At 41.3% G+C, this 21,802-nt stretch overlaps 1 protein-coding gene across 5 annotated transcripts in view; it reads left to right on the top strand.

The window, feature by feature from the left end:
• Nucleotides 1-1,096: 1,096 nt before the first annotated feature.
• SUCO (SUN domain containing ossification factor) overlaps nt 1,097-21,802 on the top strand; it is a 580,289-nt gene continuing 559,583 nt past the window's right edge. For 3 of the 5 annotated variants that reach the window (XR_014960616.1, XM_085601647.1, XM_085601645.1), the window contains exon 1: nt 1,097-1,358. Coding sequence is in view for 4 of the 5 variants with exons in the window: in XM_085601647.1 (XP_085457773.1) it covers nt 1,312-1,358 (47 nt within the window). In the remaining variant the exon portion in view is untranslated. The remainder of the gene's footprint in view (nt 1,359-21,802) is intronic. The other 2 variants (XM_085601646.1, XM_085601648.1) reach the window with 2 other exon arrangements.

Raw genomic sequence — 21,802 nt, 5'->3', positions numbered from 1 at the left:
GGTGACATGCAGTCTACCCTATGAAACACAGCGCAGCTTTGAAGCAGCAGCCCCGTATTTCACTTGAATGCCCTGCCCTAAGGGCAGCCCGAGTGTGCAGCTGCCCTGGAGGCAGTGCATTCTTTGCAGTACGGCGCACTGTTTTTTGTTTTTGCATATTTATATAGCGTGAACTCGACCCGAAGGTATTGGAGCGCTTTACATGAGCACCGTATTTACATTACACATTCAGGCACGGGGAGATTAAGTGATTTGCCCAGAATCACTGGATGTGGATGCCACCTCGAGGCTCGAACCCTGGTTTCCTGCATCAAAGTCGGCAGTTTAAGCCGACGGACCACATCCTCACATCTGTACCTGTTTGCGCCTGGTTGAAGATTTACAACATCCACCTTTTGTAAGGTGAGCTGTGGCGGAAACAGAGAAAATGCGCTGTATGTATAAAACGCCCCCAGGTGTAAATTATTTCCACTACAGTCCTTAATTTGGTAAATAATATGTACCTGTACCTTTTCTCAGAAGCCTGTTGCCGGCCTGTCAAATGTTACTGAATACCTAGGCTGCCCAGTCTTGTTTGCATCTTATACCTCTTTCATCTACCAGTCTACTCTTCCTGCTCCTTTAAATCATTCTTGAATGTTCTTTTTCACCCTCTTTCTCCCTTTCTCTCAATTGTTCTGGATCACAATCTAATGATGGAAAAACACGTTCCGGTCACCAAAACGCCTGCAACCACCGACCCCAATTAAGAACTGCGTTTATTTCGCTAAAGTCTTCGGCTCCGTTCCTTTTGGGAAATAAGGACACTCTACCAATTGCAGATGGCTACTTGGCTTCGTATGCTGTGCAGCGAGTACAGCGACCTACTTCCTTTGCGCCTCACTCACTTCCCGTGAGTCCTTTTTCCATGTTTATGAATAATCAAACCAATGTTTTAAGACAGCTGGCGATACTAAAACACACGCGGATGACGCGCATGCTTCCAACTCAGCGCCTGCTGACCAAAGGGGCGGGGCCATACCGCCGTCGAGTTGGAGGTTGGCTCGCTCCCCGAGTAGGAGGCGGTGCAGGTCGCGTGCCGATGGTTGGTTCTTGCAGTGGTAGGCGGTTCTATGGCCGGAGGTTGGCTTGCGCCGGCGCTCCTCGCGCCTTTCACTGTGTCGCCGGCCTGGTCTGTGACTGGAAACAGCGGTGCGAACCCGCCCCCTCTGCTTGCCCCCCTTGTACTGCAGCACCCGCTTGTCCCCAGGACAGGGTGCCAACCCCTCAGCCAGGTCTCAGGATGCAGCGGCCGCACCGGCCCCAGGGAAGATGAGGAACCTGCGCTGCGCCGTGCTGCTGCTCTGCCTGCTGATCTGGTAAGGCCCGTATGTATGCCTTGACCCTCTTCCTGTGTAATGAGACTCCTACGTGAGAAGCCCCTATGTGTGTTGATATTGAGTATGTACCACTGTTGTGTAAAATCCTACATTTCCCACTTGGTGGAGTAAGATTCTGAAGATGACTCTTCCCTCTTTGGTTTAGAGAGTGAGCCCTCTCCCTGTGTAGTGAGACTGTAGGTTATGTGTATACCTTGTGTATTGATGCTACGAACCCTGAAGCTCCAGTGGAACGGTAGGTGTCCACTCTAACATACAAAGTGGGACAGTGAAGCGTGAGTAGAGAGATGGTGGGAGCAACCGTCATGGTAGTGAGTCTGTGAAGCATGCGGCCCCAGCAATAGTGAGACCTTCGCTTGTGAGCACTAACTTGTGTGAGTGAGGCAGTGGAGTGTGCGACCCACGGCAGTAGTGAAACTCAAAGGTTAGGGCACCTCCAGCATGGTGGGGCACTGGAGCACGAGAACCTTTCCCATAGTGGGAGTCTGGGGTGTGAGTATTCAACTGTGTCGTGAAGCTCTGTGATATGAGACCTTAAGTATGAGATTCTGTGGTGTGAGATGGTCGGGTTTAACGACTACCCCATGCTGTGATGCTTTCGAGTGTGATACCTCAAGTGATCTTGAGACTGTACTGTAAACAAATAGGTGTTCCCATATCATGTGTGACTCAGCAAGCCCTGATTCCTTTTTCCTTTTTTATCCAACATCACTCTTTTATTGCCGATATTTTTGAACCTGTGTACTTGCAATACCTAAAACGGTAGAATTAAATATGCTTTTGGTTAAGAAATCTGATGTAGAAAGGATGTCATAAAACACGCTGGATGAAATGTGGGTACTGGGTATACTCGTTATTTTCCATAGTGTGAACCGCCCCCTGGATTATTTGGGTGTTCCAATGGCACTGGGTTGCACTGTCGATGTCCCTGTCCAAGGTATAGCAGCCTTTCTAGTGTACTTGCCTATTTGACAATCTCTTGCTTTTTCTATTGGCCAGAAAGCCACTGCTTAGGATGGGAAGTGGTCTAGGTGCTAAAGTGTTGACTGGTCTCGCCTGTTTCCCAACACTGGCTCCCTCGTTGTTTGATTATAAGCAAATCATTTTATTCATTGGCACCTGGAGCATATGGAATATTTTCACATTTTAGTAAGGGGGGGGGGGTTTCAAACGTAGAGGAAGTCAACCTTTAGATTACTATATCCGTTATGCTTCACTTGGGCTCTAGTTGTTTGTAGAGTGGACTTAAGATGACATTGAAAGTACGTCTTTGAGGAGTTTGACGTGTCAATGTAATGTTTGAGCACGAGATGTAGCTGTTCTTTTGCAGAATATGGGTATTTGGAGGTTTTTGTGCAATCGACAGTACGTGGCTGATGTAAAAATGCTTGAGGTTTTGGGGTCTAATGTAGTTGGAGGAATAGGTGTATTTGATGGTGTGGAGTGAGAAGTTATTACATGGTTTGCAGTCTTGTGGGATCTGCAGTACATGGAAGAGTTGGTGACGATATGTAGTCGTATACTCCTCAAATTAATTAACTTTTTCGTTCCTTCGTTTAACATGTTGTCTGAAACCACTTTACAGAGATATGTTTGACCCTTTTGAGAGGTCACAGTGACTGGCAACATGTCTGTGAGTTCTGGGTAGATTGAAGTTACATGGGGCCTTCTCGCCAAGGCCTGCTCCTCCCAATGTAATTGGGCAGGTCCCAGTGACACAGTACATGTCTGTCAGTTGTGTGTAGGTGATAGTCACGCAACTCTCATGGCAAGGTCCCCCACACCTTCTATAGGACAGTCGTGCCTGGTTGGTAGTTGAATCCCTAATTCGTTTTTGTCTTCCTATGGGTCCTCTTAAATGTAGTTTGATTTGGCAGTGACAAATATAGATGTGATGCGTAATAAGTCCGCTATGTTTCTCCCTGTGTACCACTCTCGAAATGGTTCCTAGTGTGTGTATATATGTCTTATAAATCATATATTTTTTGTTCAAATTTTTCCTCTGAAAGTAAAGTATCGTTTCATCTGACATGTGTAATGCCAAAAAATTCCACAAAAACGCCATGAAAATCTTTCATGAAATGTCACTGTTATTCATTTGGTCAAGAATTCATTTGTGATACACTTATGCAATATTTCTCTCATGATGAGCATTAATCAATCCCCAAAGCAGACCTTAACTGGCCCTTCATCAGGGGGTTTATTTCTCTAATAAGGAATAAATAAAGCAAATATGATAAATCCAAGGAAAAAAGCAGATTCAATACAGTCATGCATTAAAACTTTGTATTTATTTATACAATCCATAATGGAATGTTGAAGATGCGAACCACGCAGATTATTTCACACAGGATGTATATCATGTTTATTCAATAGCTCATATAAAATGTAGTCAGTTACCCCAATTTATGCCTAACTATATGCGATTGGATTCAATACCCTCCAAACAATTCTAGTTAGATAGCAGCTTTATTAGAACATATGAGTGAACTCTATATAAATTGGTGATTAATAATTGACCCCTTGCTGAAGTCGATAATCTGAGAAATCAGTCAAGACATGGATACAAAATTTCAAGAAAGACAAATACGCTGGTCTTTCTCAGCGAGTAACAGTCTCCCCGTAGCTATTTTTTATGTTGATTTGATGAATTAATCGAAAGGTGGCTTGAGCAATCAGTCCTTTAACAATTTTCATCTGTTTTTCTTCTGTACTTTCTCTTTCTTTTTGAGAAAAGCAGTTCTGTATAAAAGGCTGAGCCATTTGGCCGTTTAATGTATGTCATGTTTTATCCCTCTGATATGAAGAATTGTGCTTGTATAGTGTTGTGTGTTTCTCATATGTCCCATTGTCGTTTTCCCTATGTTAGCTTAATTAATGCACGTTGTAGACCATTTTAGTTTTGCGCTTGTTATTAAATAACATGCTTTCCTTTGTGCCACATTATATTTTCAAGAGTCAAAAAGTAGAACCCCCTTTGAGGAGCTTAACAATTCAACTATCATACATGCAAGCCAAGGATCAACCAATATCACCAAAACACAAATAAAAATGTGTGTGTGTGTGTATATATATATATATATATATATATATATATATACACACACTCTGTACCGGCCAGTTAACTCTAGAAAATGTAATGTGTATTCATTAAAATCGCAATGTATAAAAAATCATTATTAGTACAAACATAATCAACGTTTAACAAGAGCATAAAAATCATTCAATACATACATAATTTAGATGATTAGAAAATGAAAAATAACATCATTAATAAACCATCATCAAACAGAAAACATAGCAGGAGAATACATTAGACTATTCATCATGTCATCGAAAGGACACCAGTCTGTAACAAATCATCTGAGCCGGAATGTTTTCAGGTTTAATTCTCTAGTTATAACAAATGTTCCAAAGATCTAGTGTGTCAAATTGTAAAGCATTGACGCGTTTCGGTGGATTCTAGGATTTCACAACCACCGTCTTCAGAAAAAACGATATCTCCCAGCAACAATTTTTTTTATCTACATTGTATTTTCACATGAAATCAGCAAATGTTTTTGTATTTTATTATCTTCCAGGGATTTAGCCTGAACAGCCTAGGCAAGGTCAAAGAACATTACCACTTGTTATTCTCTCTGGCCAGATACTAGCACCTAGACATAATAAAGGAATGCAGCTGCTGTTTTTGACTATACTTATCTTTTCATATAACTGAGGAAAGGGGTTTGGAAATACACATAGATCGAAGGCCCTGAGTGCGGCATCAGCTGGGATGTGGAACATCCACCTCTGTATGCTAAGGTACGGGGTCCGCCACTAAACCCAGAGATCTATAATTTATAACCACTCAGCTTCAGTAGTATGAAAGGGTTTATGCAGATCTGTCAGATAAGATGACAGGGCTTTTTATTGTATGTGGTTTATTAACCATGCTTATGACATTTTAGACATTTATCTATATGAAAAATGTTGGTGAAATTAGTGAATCCAATTATATTGACTACACTTTAGTCAGTAAGGTGAACGTTTCGGCGTCATTGACTAATCCTGTTTTTTATGCTGTCGAGACACAATTACATAGCATGCAATGGGGTTGTGCAAGAGAGGATGAGTGCACTATGTGCTGTGCTGCACTATGTGCTGTCACTTGGGATCACTTTTGCCTAACTCCTCTCTTAAAATGACGTTGCTTTTCCTACAATCTAGTCAGTAGAGGTCAATATTATTTCAGATGACAGCTCTGACTTGTCACAATGGTTTATTTTGGCGGGTCGAATTGCAGTTTTTAAACTGCTGCAGTCAGTCTACAATAGTAGGCATGAAGCCGTGTTTGCACCGCCCCGTAGTTTTATGCAGAGTAGGTGCTGCAGTTCAGTAGTGACATTTAACCTACGGACCCTGGGCACACCTTGTACAATATGCTAGAGACTTGCAGGTAAGTTAAATATGCAAGTTAGTGTTATGCCAGTTTGACCATGTTTAAAAGAGTGAGCACAGGCCCTTTCCTATTAGTTAGCAGGGGTAAAGTGCACATAGTAATAAAGCCAGCAAAAATATAGTTTCTAGCAAAAGGCGAAAAATCCAAGCATAAAAGGCAGACTTTCTACAAGTGTGTATTCAGAACATGATAAATCTTAATTAAACGTTTGCAAATATCGAGCTGCAGTGGGTTAAGAGTAGCCAACTTGTTCCCATTGATTGCCAGACATAGTGGCCTACTGTTTATGTGGATGGGAAACAAAAAGACTGGATTGATGTGGCCTTTTGAGTGACAGCTTGCCATTAGTTTCAGATTCTCTTGAAAAGGGACTGTGATTCTTGTAAGTTGTTTTTGACCGACTAATCCAACAGAGAGACCTGCAAAATTAACTTTAAAAACTACTTTTAGATTGACTTGCTCTTCCCTGCTTTATAAGTCTATGTCGAGGCCTATTAGCCTGACACCCTGTCATGGTTCAAATGGATGGCTGCAGCAGCAAATAATTTTTCCTTTCTGAATTTAAAGCTTTCTTTCTTTAACCTTTTTATGTGCAATGAATGAATTATCGATACGGAAGTTACAGAGAAGTTTCTAGTCCACCCCAACACCCATTACATTTTTTTCACGTAGACAAAGTTGTTAAGAATGAAGTAGTACACTCGTATGTCTGCAGAGGCAGAACATTATTTGTACTTGAATCATCCCGGATAAAGTATTCTGTCCTTTGGAATAATACAATTGCCTCCAAACTAACCCATCGTCAGTAAATGCACAATGACACGTGTTTGATGCTCATAAGAACTTGCCAAATGGGTATCAGTAAATCGTAGCATAATATATGCACGAAGAAGGCACCGTATTGTAAAACCAAAAGTCAGCGGCTTTGGATGACACATAGCATTTATTTTGGCAAACAGACAAAGGCAGTTTATGAGGTTCCTGTAACATAATATGACTGGATGTTAGTTACTGTTTGAATTATATTAACCTTTCCAATGCTTCCCTACAATTCTATAATCGTGGAGGCATTCACTCTTTGCAGCTACAGGGAATCAAGAAGTTTAATGATCAGAAGAAGTTTTGTAATTGCTGCAAAGGCGGATCTAAACCTGGTTGCAGCCCCAGGACCTGCTTTAGGCACTCAGCACAGGCCTTTTGGTTGATTTTGTCGTTCGGAATAGCAGAATGGTGATTAAAAAAATCCCTGTTTCTTCCATTGAGGCTGATTGAAAATAGTAAAAGATGTATGAATAATCTGTTTGTTACTTTATTTATCCTTTGACTGGTTCGCATTTTGCCTTTCTACAACGCATTATTTCTTGCAGGATTATGCCAGGAATTTGCCAAGCTATCAAGACAGCATGTGGTTACGTTAGAGGACATTTGCACGTTCTTTGAATAGAGGAGTTTGGGAGCTGCGGAATCTCAAAAGCTTTTACCCCTTTTTCCACACAAGAGGCAAAGTATTTTTTACACAGTGGGATAACGTCGGTGTTGAGTGACGTTTACAATTTACATAAGTGAACATGATGGATGGGACCCTGTCTTGATGAGAAGAGCAAATTAACACGAGCTTTCCAACTGATCTGTTCATGCAGAAAATAATATATAAAAGCGAAGTGCAGTTTTAACCTAGATCGTGGCATGAGCATTCCAAGCGCATTGTGCTGCAACCTCCCTCTGCAGATTGTATATAACTCCTGAGGTTCTTCTTGAGCGCTCTCCTACTGTACGCCGTCCCCTACTTATGCCTACCCCCAGTCACTGTCAAGTTAACAGCATACTATTGTGTGCACAGACAGATATTCTATGCACAGAAATAACTAGTTTGAAGGACTATCTTGCTGCTGAACTCTCTCACGACTTACGAGTCTATATGTTAGAATTAGGGGAAAGACTTGTTGGCTGCTAAAATGAATCTCAAACAATTGTAAAGAGAGAGGGCTGAAACATAAGAAATTAGCGGATGTACGGTCTGTATTTAGTATGAGAAGCCATTCTGAATAATACTCTGAAGATATAAGTTGGAAGGACTTTGTAAGGGCTGCTTGTAGCAAGGATTTCAAAATTCATTGGGGTCATCGGAGCAGCAAGATGGGCAAACTAGGGTGAGGTCTTGAATGCTGAAAGCCCTGTCTAGGCTACACTAGGATCAAGCTTGTATCTGATGCCTCTGTCCCTGAAGAATCCTGAGCACCAAGGAGCAGGGGTACCCCGGACCCCCCCCCCACCCGCCCCCTTCCTCCAAGTCAGTGTAAGTAGCCATAGGCACAGTTAATTTTGGGGGCAGGGGGAGATGCTACGTGAGTGGCAAAAGGGGTAGTAAGGAGCTCCTTCTGGAATATCATAGGCTGCAGTTTTTATTACTTTTCTCATTTTCTCTGATTGTTACCACTCGATGAATCGTTTTACCACCTTGCAAGAACCATTCTCCTCTCGTCGCAGCTTGCTGACCAGTACACTTCGCTACCTTTATTTTAAATAATTGGAATCTTATTCAGCGCCATTACATAATAATAGTTATAATTCAACAATTATACAAATTAAAATCAAATAAAAACGTATAAAAATTTCACTCCAGAGGTGTATAATAAATACACCAAACAGTACGAAATCCAAGGGTCTAAGACAAAAACTAAGAAAATATGTGCTAAAAAAGCTACAATCAGATGGATTTAGTTTATTCAGATAGTCACAAAATGCACACCTAGACGCACTACAAGGCATTTACCTTATTAGGACCAAATCCCTCACTCACCACGAAGGTGACATGCTTCATCATGGGGATTCTCCTCTCAAGGAAAACCTGGTTCCTTAGAGGGCTACAACCCTCTCAACTAGAGAGAGGAGCACAGGGATGCTTTGAATATCTAATAGGATATCCTAAATCCTCATGTGAAGAACAAAGGTGTAAGTGAAGGCGCAGCGCAAATCATATGTAAGTGCAACAGTGTGGATTAAAACTGAATAAGGGTTGTACAATCAGACATTTATTCGTATACACCCTTTGTCAGGATTAAAAACAGAGCACCAGCGGTATGGATTAAAAACCGCTCTGGTGACAATGAAAAAAAGAATGGTCGACATGTTTCAGCCATAATACCCAAAACTTAGGTCAGGCTTTCATCAGTACCTCAACCAAGTGCTACTGTGAACAACGTGAGAAACAGTGCAACAAAAAAAGGATATCAGATATAACTTAATCTATGTATCCAATCACTCTTCGGTCTGTCATTTGGATAGAAGAGGAAAATACCCGCACATGCTAGGTATTCAGTCCCACCTCTGCCTGGCAGCCGCTCAGGAAGGGGGCACCGCTCTGTCCGTCGGTACTCCGTGTTGTGTAGAGCCGGCGGCACAGACCTTCCTGAGCGGCTGCCAGGCAGAGGTGGGACTGAATACCTAGCATGTGCGGGTATTTTCCTCTTCTATCCAAATGACAGACCGAAGAGTGATTGGATACATAGATTAAGTTATATCTGATATCCTTTTTTTGTTGCACTGTTTCTCACGTTGTTCACAGTAGCACTTGGTTGAGGTCCTGAGGAAAGCCTGACCTAAGTTTTGGGTATTATGGCTGAAACATGTCGACCATTCTTTTTTTCATTGTCACCAGAGCGGTTTTTAATCCATACCGCTGGTGCTCTGTTTTTAATCCTGACAAAGGGTGTATACGAATAAATGTCTGATTGTACAACCCTTATTCAGTTTTAATCCACACTGTTGCACTTACATATGATTTGCGCTGCGCCTTCACTTACACCTTTGTTCTTCACATGAGGATTTAGGATATCCTATTAGATATTCAAAACATCCCTGTGCTCCTCTCTCTAGTTGAGAGGGTTGTAGCCCTCTAAGGAACCAGGTTTTCCTTGAGAGGAGAATCCCCATGATGAAGCATGTCACCTTCGTGGTGAGTGAGGGATTTGGTCCTAATAAGGGAAATGCCTTGTAGTGCGTCTAGGTGTGCATTTTGTGACTATCTGAATAAACTAAATCCATCTGATTGTAGCTTTTTTAGCACATATTTTCTTAGTTTTTGTCTTAGACCCTTGTATTTCGTACTGTTTGGTGTAGTAATGATTGGGGAATAAATCCAGTGTGGTCTCTAAATTTCCCTAAGACCCTCCTGTTTAATCTGTTTTGGTTTGTTAGTGTATAATAAATAGGCATAGGTGCAGACAAACACGTGAAATAGGAAAACGTAACCAGGCATGAGATCAGAAATGCTCTGTCTAACTGGATCCAAGATTTTTGCAACCGTCGATGTATAGGGTAATTTTGTATTGCTGTTGTGCCATACGGTAGCACTAGGCAGATGGCTCTTGCAGCTTCTGAATGTTCTTGACCATGTTGCGCAGCAGGGTGCTATACACCTGAACAGCTACCCGTTTTGCCGTTTTTGTAGCTTTGGAAGTCATTACCCCAATGTAATTGTACTCACTTTTAATGACCTCAGAAGTATAATAGGGCAGAGTTTGACCTGCTGAGAACTAGACCCATTGCTTACAGGTGCCTCACGCTCTCTCATATCTCCCTTCTCCACAGCAGCTATTGCTGAACTCGCTCGTACACTTACCTGAAGGAGATGCAAAGAGCAAGGAAAGCAAATAAAAGAATACTGAGGTGTTTTGTGCTCTTACAGGGCACTCACATGTTTATCCTGTCCTGTTGCTGGTTACACATTGTATGGAATTGCAGGAGCGACCCAAAACTCCATAACAGGCTTCTGATCCGGTTCAGATAGTCTCCTGCTCCTCTCTGTGGAAATATGTGGCCTTATTTTGGCTCAGATAAAGTCTCTTGATTTTCTACCCTTCTAGTTGGAGCCTTTTGGCTGCTTCCAAAACAAGATCAGCACTGTGACTGTAAGGCACATAGCGGCACTTCAGAGCTTTAATGTTCTGCCATAAACTGTTTGGTTAGTCGTCTTTCATAAGGCATTCATACAACAGTTTACGTTTCATGGCGTTAGGCGGAAAATGTCTATCAAGTCCTAGTAGTATAGTTGACTTTAGTGAAGAGCAACCATATTTTCAGAGTTCTCAAAACTTCAAGAGCTTAGTCATTGAACGAAGATGTATAAGAAAATAACTGTATAATGTCTGATCCTGAACCGAGAAGTGCCTCCCCACCAATTTCTGTTTGGTGAAACTGGGGACCTAAACAAGACAGTGCCGGGAAGATCTTAAGTGCTCGTAATGGTTGATACTGGTGCTATGAATAAAGTTAGGAAAATGGTCACAAGTGTCTTTGTAGACCATTCAGTGGAATGAATATAAATGGGAGAGCTTTTGCAAGGTTGAACTATTAGTGGCTGCTTTATTTAGTTCGCCAGTGAGACCATGTAATAGGCATTTTTACATTTTCAGGTACAAAGTTTTCCCATAAACAAGACAGAAACAGCACAAGGCAGGTATGTTTCGATTGGTTATTGCAGTAGGATCAATCATTCATTTCCTTAGGCAGTAGAGACGTAAGTGCCAAGAACTCCTCCGTTTTACTGTGGATTAGTTTAAGCTAATGACGACACATCTGCCCCAGAACCTCCCTCGTTAATAGTGGAAATTGTATTCAGAATGCCATCCTGTCATTTATGTAACTGTGGGGATTGTGAGAGCAGACTAGCCTGACTCAATGTAAAACAAAAAAAAGGAGAATTAAAGGGATGACCCTTGGCAAACACTGTAGATGCAGAGAAGGTTTGGTTCACAGAGTTTTATCAATGTAAGGGCTGTGCTGCAAATGCTGATTTCCTGAAAACTACACCTTGGGGATAGAGTGGCCCACAGTATCAAAAGTAGCTGATAGATAATAATGAAGGGCATTGTCACTGCCACCAAAAGACTCTCCTTTTTGTGACATTTTGCGGTAAGAATATTATTGTCTATAATTTTTATGCCATCTCATATTTCTTTACATTATAGCAATCTGAAATGCATGACCATGGAAAAGTTAATGTGTGGAATGCAGAAACTAAGGAGGGTTAGCCTTCACCATTAATGGTCTATCGTTGCCGATGTGCATTCGCAACCACTTGGTCTCGACTAGGTGAACAATAAATCTGTTTGCCCTGTGCATCTTCGATATTTCAGCTATACACCTTTTGAGCCATATTATGTGACACAAAGCGTACAGAATGCGTCAGTGATTCAAAATCATGCTCATTAGATATACACCTCAAAATCTGCTAGTTTTTCTGCTCACCAAGATCCAACTTCTCTGTGAAACCTTTACTGCTGACAGCGTGCTTGTCAGATGGCATCACGTCACACGGTGGCTGCAGGCACTTTTTCCGCAGGGTGGCCACCTTCATGTTTGCAAAAGACCTGGGAATTAAGCCAGAAAAATAAAAGCTGTTCACATCCTCTCATTCTCCTAGTTTGATCTCGGGATTAGTTTTTGTTTCAGTGGCGCCTGATAAATCTTGATCATGTTTCGCATGGCAGTGTTTTTTTTTCTTCCTCCCAATGCGGCGATTACAATATAAATGTTGTTCTATGCCTGTTAGTAGTGTTTACTGAAACAGCACGTGATTCAAAAACTACTTTAAGGAAAAAAAAAAACTAACACATATATTGTTTTGCAGCAGTTTAAAAAAACTTTTCTATGCTAGTTTTGACATCTGAGACTTATGTACGTTTGTAGAAAATTATTTTTCACGTACTGTCGCCACTAATTGCAAGTGCTCTTATATGCTCACAGAAAGCCCGCAAAAATAGAACTATTATTACTTTAAAACCAGTTTATAGGAGTGATCCGTAGTGGCATGCACATAATGCAGGCGTTGCAAACATATACAATCAGTTTCCAGTTCGTGATAAGTGGGTAATTTGTAATGAACTGGCCGTGTGGAATTGCACCCAATGGATGGATTTATTTCCTTGTAATTTAATCATTTCTTTGGGTTTTGTAGTATCCCGTTGTAATGAGATTTACCTCTTCCTTCCTATAACGTGTGCTTTTGCTTGTTACAGTTTAGGGTGCACAATTTAATCTTACCTACGTGTGTTACATTTAATGTCATTATATTTTTAATTATGACATAATACATTGTCCTTATTGTAATTTCTATTTGCTCTTTTGTGGCCATAACTAACTTCTGTTTTGGTTTGGGTGTTCAAAGTCTGCGAACTGATCAAATCCCCTGAATGAATGAAGTATTGAACACATCAAGGGAATATTGATTCTTCCAATTGTTACTAGAGGTTCTAAATATATGTAGGTAATATACGTTTGACCCACTGGAAATGTGGTGAATTACTGAGCTTCACTAAGGTCCCTAAATGTCGAGGTGGAACTTTAAGAACTGGAGTCGTTGGAGTGGAAGCAAGTGGATGTATTGTATTGTACAGGAAGGAACAGAAGTTTGTCTCCTTACCTCCATTTCCTCATCGTGGTATTGAGATTAAGTTATCAAGGCATTGCCGCCCAAAGGTGATCTCGTTCCTCATGGTTACTTGAGGATGACTTGCTGAAGTCTTTCCTGCTGTTTTGGATCACCTGTGTGTTGGTCCAACCCTGAAAACCTTCTTGCCTCCTATACTAGATTCATGAACTACGGTCGACTGAACACGCTCTTACAGTGGGCCTAAAGCCCGCCCACTGCTTATCATTGGTTGGCTTTTATTGTTACTCATGTTTGCTTGCTTCTTATTCAAAGGCTTGGCTTATCCAGTTTGTGTTTGTCCCTCCGAAGAAGAGTAAACTCGATACTTGTTTCTTTCCTCCTTTCCATTCTTCACTTTGGGGAAGCTACTTTTTAGGTCTCGCTGGCGTTGCAGCGCGAAGCGCTGCCGCCAACGAGAACTATTGTTACCGTGATTCCTCTCAAGGGAGACAGACCGGGGCACGCGCAGCGATCGGGGTCTGTGGACGCGCTTCTGAGAAGCGCAGACGCACACGGCCCCAAGCGCGCGCGCGCCACGCTCCGCCGACCGCCGGGCTTGTTATTGCTTTCGCCCTATTCACATGGGAAGGGTGCATTTGGACTTCCGGTTAGCTTGGTGTTGACTTCAGCTGCTGGATTCCTGGAAGTAGGAACAACATGTCTTTGGAAGACCCTTTCTTTGTGGTCAAAGGGTGAGTAAAGTCGAGATCTTACTTTAGTACAATGCTTTCCCTAACATATCCTACATCTACCTCTTCCACATCTGAGCTTTAACCCTCCCCCAGTACTCTGTCAACCTCAATACATCGCCCCCTCCCCCACACTGTCTCTCACTAGTTCATTTTTATTTCTCCTGTATACGTTTCTCACTATCCCCCCTGCCATTGGTAAAGAAATGTGTCATGGACCCTACTGCAAACACACCTCACCTACCTCGAAATTGATAGTAAACATTTTCCATTATTGGGTTGCAGTGGGAGACCCTGATGGCCCTACACCTTCTGCGTTATTAATAGGTATGCCCCTGACACCCCTCCCCAGTGTTCTGATCACTTTCCCAAATATTCCTTCTGGATCTTCCACATTCCCCAAATAGTTTACTACTCTTTTACCTGTTTACTGCTCTGTTCGCAGTACCTCTCCTCTCACCTAGTATTTCACCCACCCCCCAACTATCTAAGGTTTTCATCAGGACACAATGACCGTCTGACTAAATCATAAGTCTCGTCATAATTCTTTCGAAAGTGCTAAAGGGTCAAGTGCGGCCAGAAGAATATGAGTCTAGGACTCTAGGTACTTAATAGTTTCAATGAACCGTGCAGAGTTGAACAATGTGGGTGGCAGCAAAACCATCCATGTAAGTGCACTCTAATGCTCACGGACGGGACGGTTTTGCCTGTTGATATCTTTAGACACGAGCATTGTTGAGTCGAAACGTCGACACTGTTTTTCTAGAAATGCTTGTGTAAAGATACATACATACCTAAATAACAGAAGATTAGCTTCTTTAAATTATTGCAGGTCTAGTTTCATTGTTTGCATCTGTTTGACGGATATGTGTTTGTTGCAATAATCATGGAGTACTGTGTCATTTGCACTATTTGGAAGTAATTTTAGAATTTACAACATCTGAATTTGAATATAAATGTTGATTGTTTACGCTATATTGGGCACTTTATTTTTGATTGATTTTGTATTTTGTTAATATTTTTTGTTCCGGACTTGTGTTTTTCCTTATTTTTTCTGTATGGCAATACCCTTAAGTCTGAATATGCAACCATTTGATGCGTTTCCCCACGGAACCTTTCATTTAGGTTCAGTCTCGGCTAAAAGCGGAGCACTGAACACTCTTCATTTCCTATGTGGGATGAGGAACATGTGGGTAACTTCAGGAGAAACAACATCTTTGATACAGCACTCGAAAGAAGTGGAGGGTAATGTGGAGTACAAGACATCTTTTGGGCGCTGCGTTATCGTGTATCCATTACATTTGTATGGTGCTGTAATGAAAAAGTTCTGTTTATCAAAGGTTAAGGGTTTTGAAAAACAATTTCAAGTAATCGGGCTGTCAGCTGGAGGCCTTCTTGGAATCACCACACCAGTCTGCAGAAGACGTCACATTTTTCTGCATCTTTGTTTTGCAAGCTTCTTGCAGATTGTCCTGACTCTTTGGAGACAAAGACATGAGTGATGGACACATCAAAACCACCATACATCCTTTTGCAACCTGTACGTCACCGTTTGCCCCTCTTTGGGGACTGACTGCTTCCAGTTGTGGGCGCTGTACACCTTAGCCTGTCTGGGTTCAGCAGCTTCATGCAATGTAGTACGCAGACCCACACTGAATAAGGGTAACTTTGAAAATACCACAAGCCCATTTTTAGGTCTCGCCTTGCTATTGCGTAAGCGATCGCCAAGCGAGACTATTGTAAAAGGGCATTTCAAAGTGCTCCCAAAAAGCGGATTGCATTGCTAGCACGCACACAATCACGCGCTTGGTGCCGCCATGCACTCCGCTTTTTGGGAGCACTTCAAAGGGTTCGCTCCCCCGCCCCCAAGCGCGCGCGTGCCACGCTCCGCCGGGCTTGTTTCTTTTCGCGTGATCGCGATCACTTTCACTTTTTCTTTTCGCGTGCTTGTTATTTCTAGGCATTGGGAGATTAAGGGATTCGCCCACAATCGCAGGCTTTTGAGCTGACGCCGAGATTCGTCCCTGGCTCCCCAGTACCAACAATAGCGATCGCAAAATCGCTTTCACTGCCGCCTGCTGCTTGTTTTAATTAGCTTGTGCTTGTTTCTAGTGCCACTGTACCGACATTAATAACTGGTGTGTGACTGTGTGCGTTGTCTTTTTCTCCATTACAGAATGCATGAGAGCTGGGTGAGTCTGTAAAGGGGCCATCCCGTGTGGAGATAAAACAGCTGTCTTCCCCAGTCCTGCGTCTCTCACAATCGCCAACAGGAGGCACTCTAGGATGTTACCTTTTTCGATGTCTGCTGGGGTCTTAAGATGTATTGTGGCCTCACTCGCAGAAAGGCCCTTCCAGGACTCACCTGTCCTGTGCATCGTCGATGGATGCAAGAGGGTGCTTTTTAGAAGCTAGTGTTAGAACGCTTAACACAGGAGTAATCCCACAACACACCCATGTGAGTGCTTGCAATTTGTGCAAAACCCGTTGTGCGCCAGCTTGTCTAACTCCGCACACTTGACCCTATGCAGAAGTCCGCTTGCTTGGATATTGCAGACTTGAAAATATTACTGTCGTTCGTTTGCCTTTTTTCCGTTTTTTTTTTTTTTTTTTTTAAATATGGACTTCCTTAGTCCATCCTGTCCTTCGCACACACGATTTATTTAGTGCGTTTTCCCATGCGCTATCCACCTCTTCCGTTGAATCAATCACGTGCAACATATTTCCTGGGGCTGCAGTGCCACTGTTATGCTTGTGTTTTGGTTGGGACATAAAGGTATTTATTAAACCAGCTATCTGGAAGCTCCATTTACTCAGTATAAAATTTGCCTTAATTGAAAAAATACAAGTTTGACTCTTTCGAATGTTTGCTGTGGGAATATGCTAGACTGTGCACGTGCACTACAGTTAAAGGGGTGCATTCAAGGATGCTTATTTTCAACTTAATTTAATAATCGTTTCTTGTTCTTGACTGATCCTGTGCTATTTATTAAATGTAAGCATATTTTTCTTGAGCCTTTCATTCACAAATAAATTCCTTCTTATAGCATTTTTCAAAAACGAGTGAGAGGAGATGTGGCTTAAGGGCCAGAGCTGTTGGCTTTGGAACTGGGGAGCCAGGTTCATGTCCTGGGTTCGGCTCAATTTTCTGTGTTTTGGGGCAGATTATTTAATATACCAGTGCCTCAAAAGAACAAGCATTTGCAATGCAATATGTCTCCCATTTACGAGAGTTTAAGCTATTGGCATTATAAATGACAATGCCTTTTATTTATGTTTAAAAAACGAAAACAAAAATAAAAGGCATTGTCATTTGCAATGTCAATAGCTCAAACTCGCATAAATGCGAGACCTATTGCATTGCAAATGCTTGTTTCTTTTTGCTGAAGCACTCTGGAGTTCATGTGTGTTATAGTTGTCTCCCTCGTGTTCTTATCCCCCCTCCCCCATGCTCAATGTTGTTATTTCTTTTCTGTGCTTCCTGCCTGTGCTCTACGTGTTGCTCTCTCTCGCCTCTGTGCCTCCCTTCCACCATGCTCAGTTGTGCTCTCTTGTGCTTCTGTACTTCTCCCTTACTCTCCCCCGGATGCCACTTTTTCCTCCCCCACCCATTCCTCGTTGCTTCCCGTGCCTCCTTTCCTCCAACCCCCCCAGTTCTATTTTTTCAATTATTTGTAAACATTTATTATGCACATAAAAAGCACTTTTATGCTATTTTTTTTTTTGAATGACTGATCCTATATGAATTGCTAAAAAAAAACGCATGCATCTTTTTATTTTGTTAATGCTGTGCAGCATCGTTACGCTGTATAGCATGAACAAAAGACAGAGGCAAAAGGTCTCTTAAGACGAGATCTGTTGGCTTTTAGAACCCTCGTTTATGATTTCATTTGCCAGAGCAAGGCGTGATTAACCCAGTATGACAAGTTCATATTTGCATACATTCTATGTCTGCAGATCAAAATTGGGACTTGGTAGCATGAGTTGGTCAGCGCATACAGTATGTGTACAATCTATTGTCTAAATTAAGGGTGTTAATATAGGTCAAAGAGCGCTGTATCCATGCCACAGTTTCAGATTCTCCGCTTTGATTACATTTATGAGCAGTGAATCGGAAGCAAACTCATTAAATGGTTAATGGTTTTTCTGAAATCTAACATGCATTTAGTCCTTTTGGACCCTCATGGTCTAAATCGATTCCAACAGGTTGTAAAATCCTGTACCATGATCGATATTTTGACGTTGTTGATATACTTTTTGCAATGAAAATATAATGAAATTAGCTTGCTTGATGTACACATCTCATTTGTAGACCTCAGTCATTGACGCGCCACATACAATTACTGGCCCCACCATCCTGAAGAAATGGCCGTTTGTTTTCGATGTAATGCCTCTATTCACAACCACCAAGTTCAGGGGCTCTTAACCTGAGGTCCAAGGCGTGCTGGGAGGCCCACAAGGCCTACTCGAGGGGGAGGCGTGACTTCTTTAACAAAATTAAATTTAAAAATTAATAAATTAAAATCATCAAAGTATATACAATTAAAGGAGTAATATTGAAAATGCGAAACTTTTTTCTTATTTCATTTGTTTACAGTATGCTTGTTTTTGTGTTTTTTGTGTATTGTTTTGAGGTTCAAATCATAGAAATTGCTTAGGCCGTGGGTCCTCGATTTCCATCTTGTGAATTGCTCTAGTGTATTTATAATGTAGGATTTAACCAGTTTTACAAAATATTACTGCAAATAAACCCATAACAAAGTTGCGGTCGAGTACATAAATGGCCAGCAAAGGATTAAGATCATTCACAGGCTCTTTACCCTTTGCGCTTGATCCCATTCTGTAGTTAGGTGGAAAATAACTTCACCTCACAATGTCATAATGTGAGCATATATAAAGCTCAGTGTCCATGCCAGGACATGTACGTTCTACAACTAAACTATTTTTGCTAGCTTTGTGAAGGTCTAAATGTAATGGATCCGCTTTTAAAAGCCTTTAATGCTTGTAAGTTTGATTTACACTCACAAAAGTAAAGTTAGTTTTGCACTAGTAAAATTTGTTTTTGTTTGTGTATTGCTTGGCCAAGGGGCTGGAAGTAGGTGGGAAGTTGTCATTTTCGGGCTGGAATACCCTGAGAGTTTGTGCATATCCAGCTACCAAAACATGTTCTTAGGTATTCCAAGCTCCTCTGCAACCCACACCCTTTTTTTTAAAATGTAAAAAAAATGTCCGTTAATCCTGACAAACGCGAAAGTAAAACTTTTTCCAGAGTGGGAAACTGGAAGGGAGCATCCCTGAAAAAGCATAACACTATTGGTATGTTTCACATTCTGGGGAATGTGTATGGAGCACAGTACAAAAAGCCCCTGAGAAAGACCTTCTATTTTCTGCAAGATATTTGAAACTGGGACACACTTCTACCCTTCTGCTCACCACAGCTATCCTGGATTTGGTTATTGAACAAAAAGCGTCCTAGTCACATGAACGACCTAAATCCAATAGAAAATTGATAAACAGTTTTGAAGGTTGTGTAACCATCAGGAAGTAAACAGAGAGAGTGTAAATGGGTTTAGTAAAGAAAAATGGTCATATCTTGCATAAGTATGGATATGCAAAGTTCGCAGAAACCTATCTCAACAGACACCCAGCTGTAATTACTGCCATATGCTCTCCCTCCAAGGATTACCTTTAGGGCTGATAGAGACTTAACTCTTTTATGTTTTCAGCATTGTTAGTGCTTTTCATTTCTTCCCAAGTACATAAAAGCAACGCAACTAGGTAAGTTGAAATACCTCCAGACTTACTTAGCCTTCCTGTTGCCATCCCAGTATTAAAAGTAGGTGTTTCAAGTCAGCTTTTTGTCAGATTTTGAAGTTTATCATGGGCCTTAAATCATTGTGAGACATCTTTCTACTGTGGTTGACAGAATGTCCAGAGACCTAAATGTAAAACAGGTTAATTGCTGAGAGTTGGCAATGATTTGTCTAAAGCCTTTCAAATCCGGAGTTGGGGAGGTTCAAGCTGCAGCAGATGTTCTGACAAATTATTCCATGGGATGTGTTCTTGACACTAAAATTTCTTCTACCAAAAATTAGAGGCACAAATATTGGGGGTGACCATTAGCAAAGCTTCTGAACCATTGAGTTATGTTGGGAATGTACTTGATAATCCTACATCTGGGGTACTGTGCTGTCTCTCTAGGTTTTTGACAGTCAATGCATCTGTCCTAAGTGTGGGATGGTTTATTATTCGAAGCTTAATCTATGATCTGTTGAGTTTTGAATGTTTATATTGTATGACACCAGTGATAAAGGTTACTTTCCCATCAGAGATCTAGATTCAAAAAAGCGTAAGGCTCTACTTGCAAAAGTGTTACATTAAGACCATATAATTGCAAATAACCTGGAGTAGTTTGGGTCCTTTTTTCCTGTGGGGTAAAACTTATGGGTTCTCCAGGTTTTCGCAAACACTTTATGGTTAAGTCCTTTTACTATGGCTTTATCAGGGAAGCCACGGTCCCTGAGAGAATGCCCCAATGAGTGGGCAATGCCTTTGTATGTCTCCTGGTTGTTTTAATATCTGTGGCACTGACTGAATGGGTGGAGGTGGGGTGGGTGGTGCAGACGAGGGGCTAAAACCAGTTCAGCCCAGAAAACTGAGAATCTGACAAAAATGTTGCCAAGTTGAAAATTACTTTTAACGTTTAAATCCCCTTTGCCTGAAGTCACCACCCCATTCCGGGCCATTATTGACATTGTATCCAGGTCAGATCTGGTCTCCTACAAATCATTGATTTCAGGTATGGTAGTCTAATACATTCAATGGAAGCAAAACAATAGTACAGCACCCATAATGCAGTAGGTTAGCGCACAAAAGTCCTGGGTTGTAAACAGTGGCGTAATGACCTGGAGGGATGCGGTCACCCTAACCACCACAAACAATTACAGTTTTGGTTCCAATTAATTGTTCTTGGGTGTTATGGGCTGGCTATTATCCTTGCCTCTTAATATTAGACATGCATGTCTGAGGTGTGTTTGGACAATCCCATCAAATGCACGTCCATAATATTTTCGAATTTGTTTAAAGTAATTTATCATAATAGCTACTTGATGACAGGGAACTCATCGGCTTCATAATTCTCATACCAGAAATGATAGTTGTGCTTGTGCTTCAGGAGCATTGATGACCGTATTTTTTTTCATATGGGTTAGACCTGATTGTTAGTGGACTTTCATTGTCTTGGAGTTTAATGGCTCTAGTGGTTTTAGGTATCTCATATTTTTGTCAGTTTACATATAGTTCCCCATTGCATTAGTAGGAGCCCCGGCTACCCTGAAGTCTGATTTAAGAATGTTAAATACCTCCGATATCAAAGCTCACATGATAGTAAGAACTTTTTATGTTCAACCAGACCTCTGCAAGATTTTAGTTTTCACAACAGGGAAAGCTTCCAAATTGGTCCAAAAATTGCAGAAAGTTTGGCAGCACAAAAGTTAGTGAATTTGAATGGTCTTTGCTGGAAGAACCTCCTGCTGCAAAGTGTTTCTCTTGTAGAAATTGTGTTAATTCTATTGACCTTATTGTGGTATCACTTGATATTTTTGGATACTGCAATAATTTTAATATTAAACCAACTAAATTTAGTGATCCTTATTCACTTCATTTAAAATTTGAGTTTCCAAGTGAACGTGCCATGTGAGTTCTGCCAGATGAGAGAGGAATTTCCTCAATGTCTAAAACACTATGTATTCAAAGGCTCCAATGGTTAAAATAAAATCACTGCAATATGCTAATGTTAATTGATTTCCTTTTTTGAGGATAATCATCCTTTATGGTTCATTGAAAAGCAGTGGCCATTTCA

This window comes from Triturus cristatus, chromosome 4_2 (assembly GCF_964204655.1).
Source record: "Triturus cristatus chromosome 4_2, aTriCri1.1, whole genome shotgun sequence".
In the NCBI taxonomy this organism is placed as follows: Eukaryota; Metazoa; Chordata; class Amphibia; order Caudata; family Salamandridae; genus Triturus; species Triturus cristatus.
This window is presented reverse-complemented; position numbering and strand designations above follow the sequence as displayed.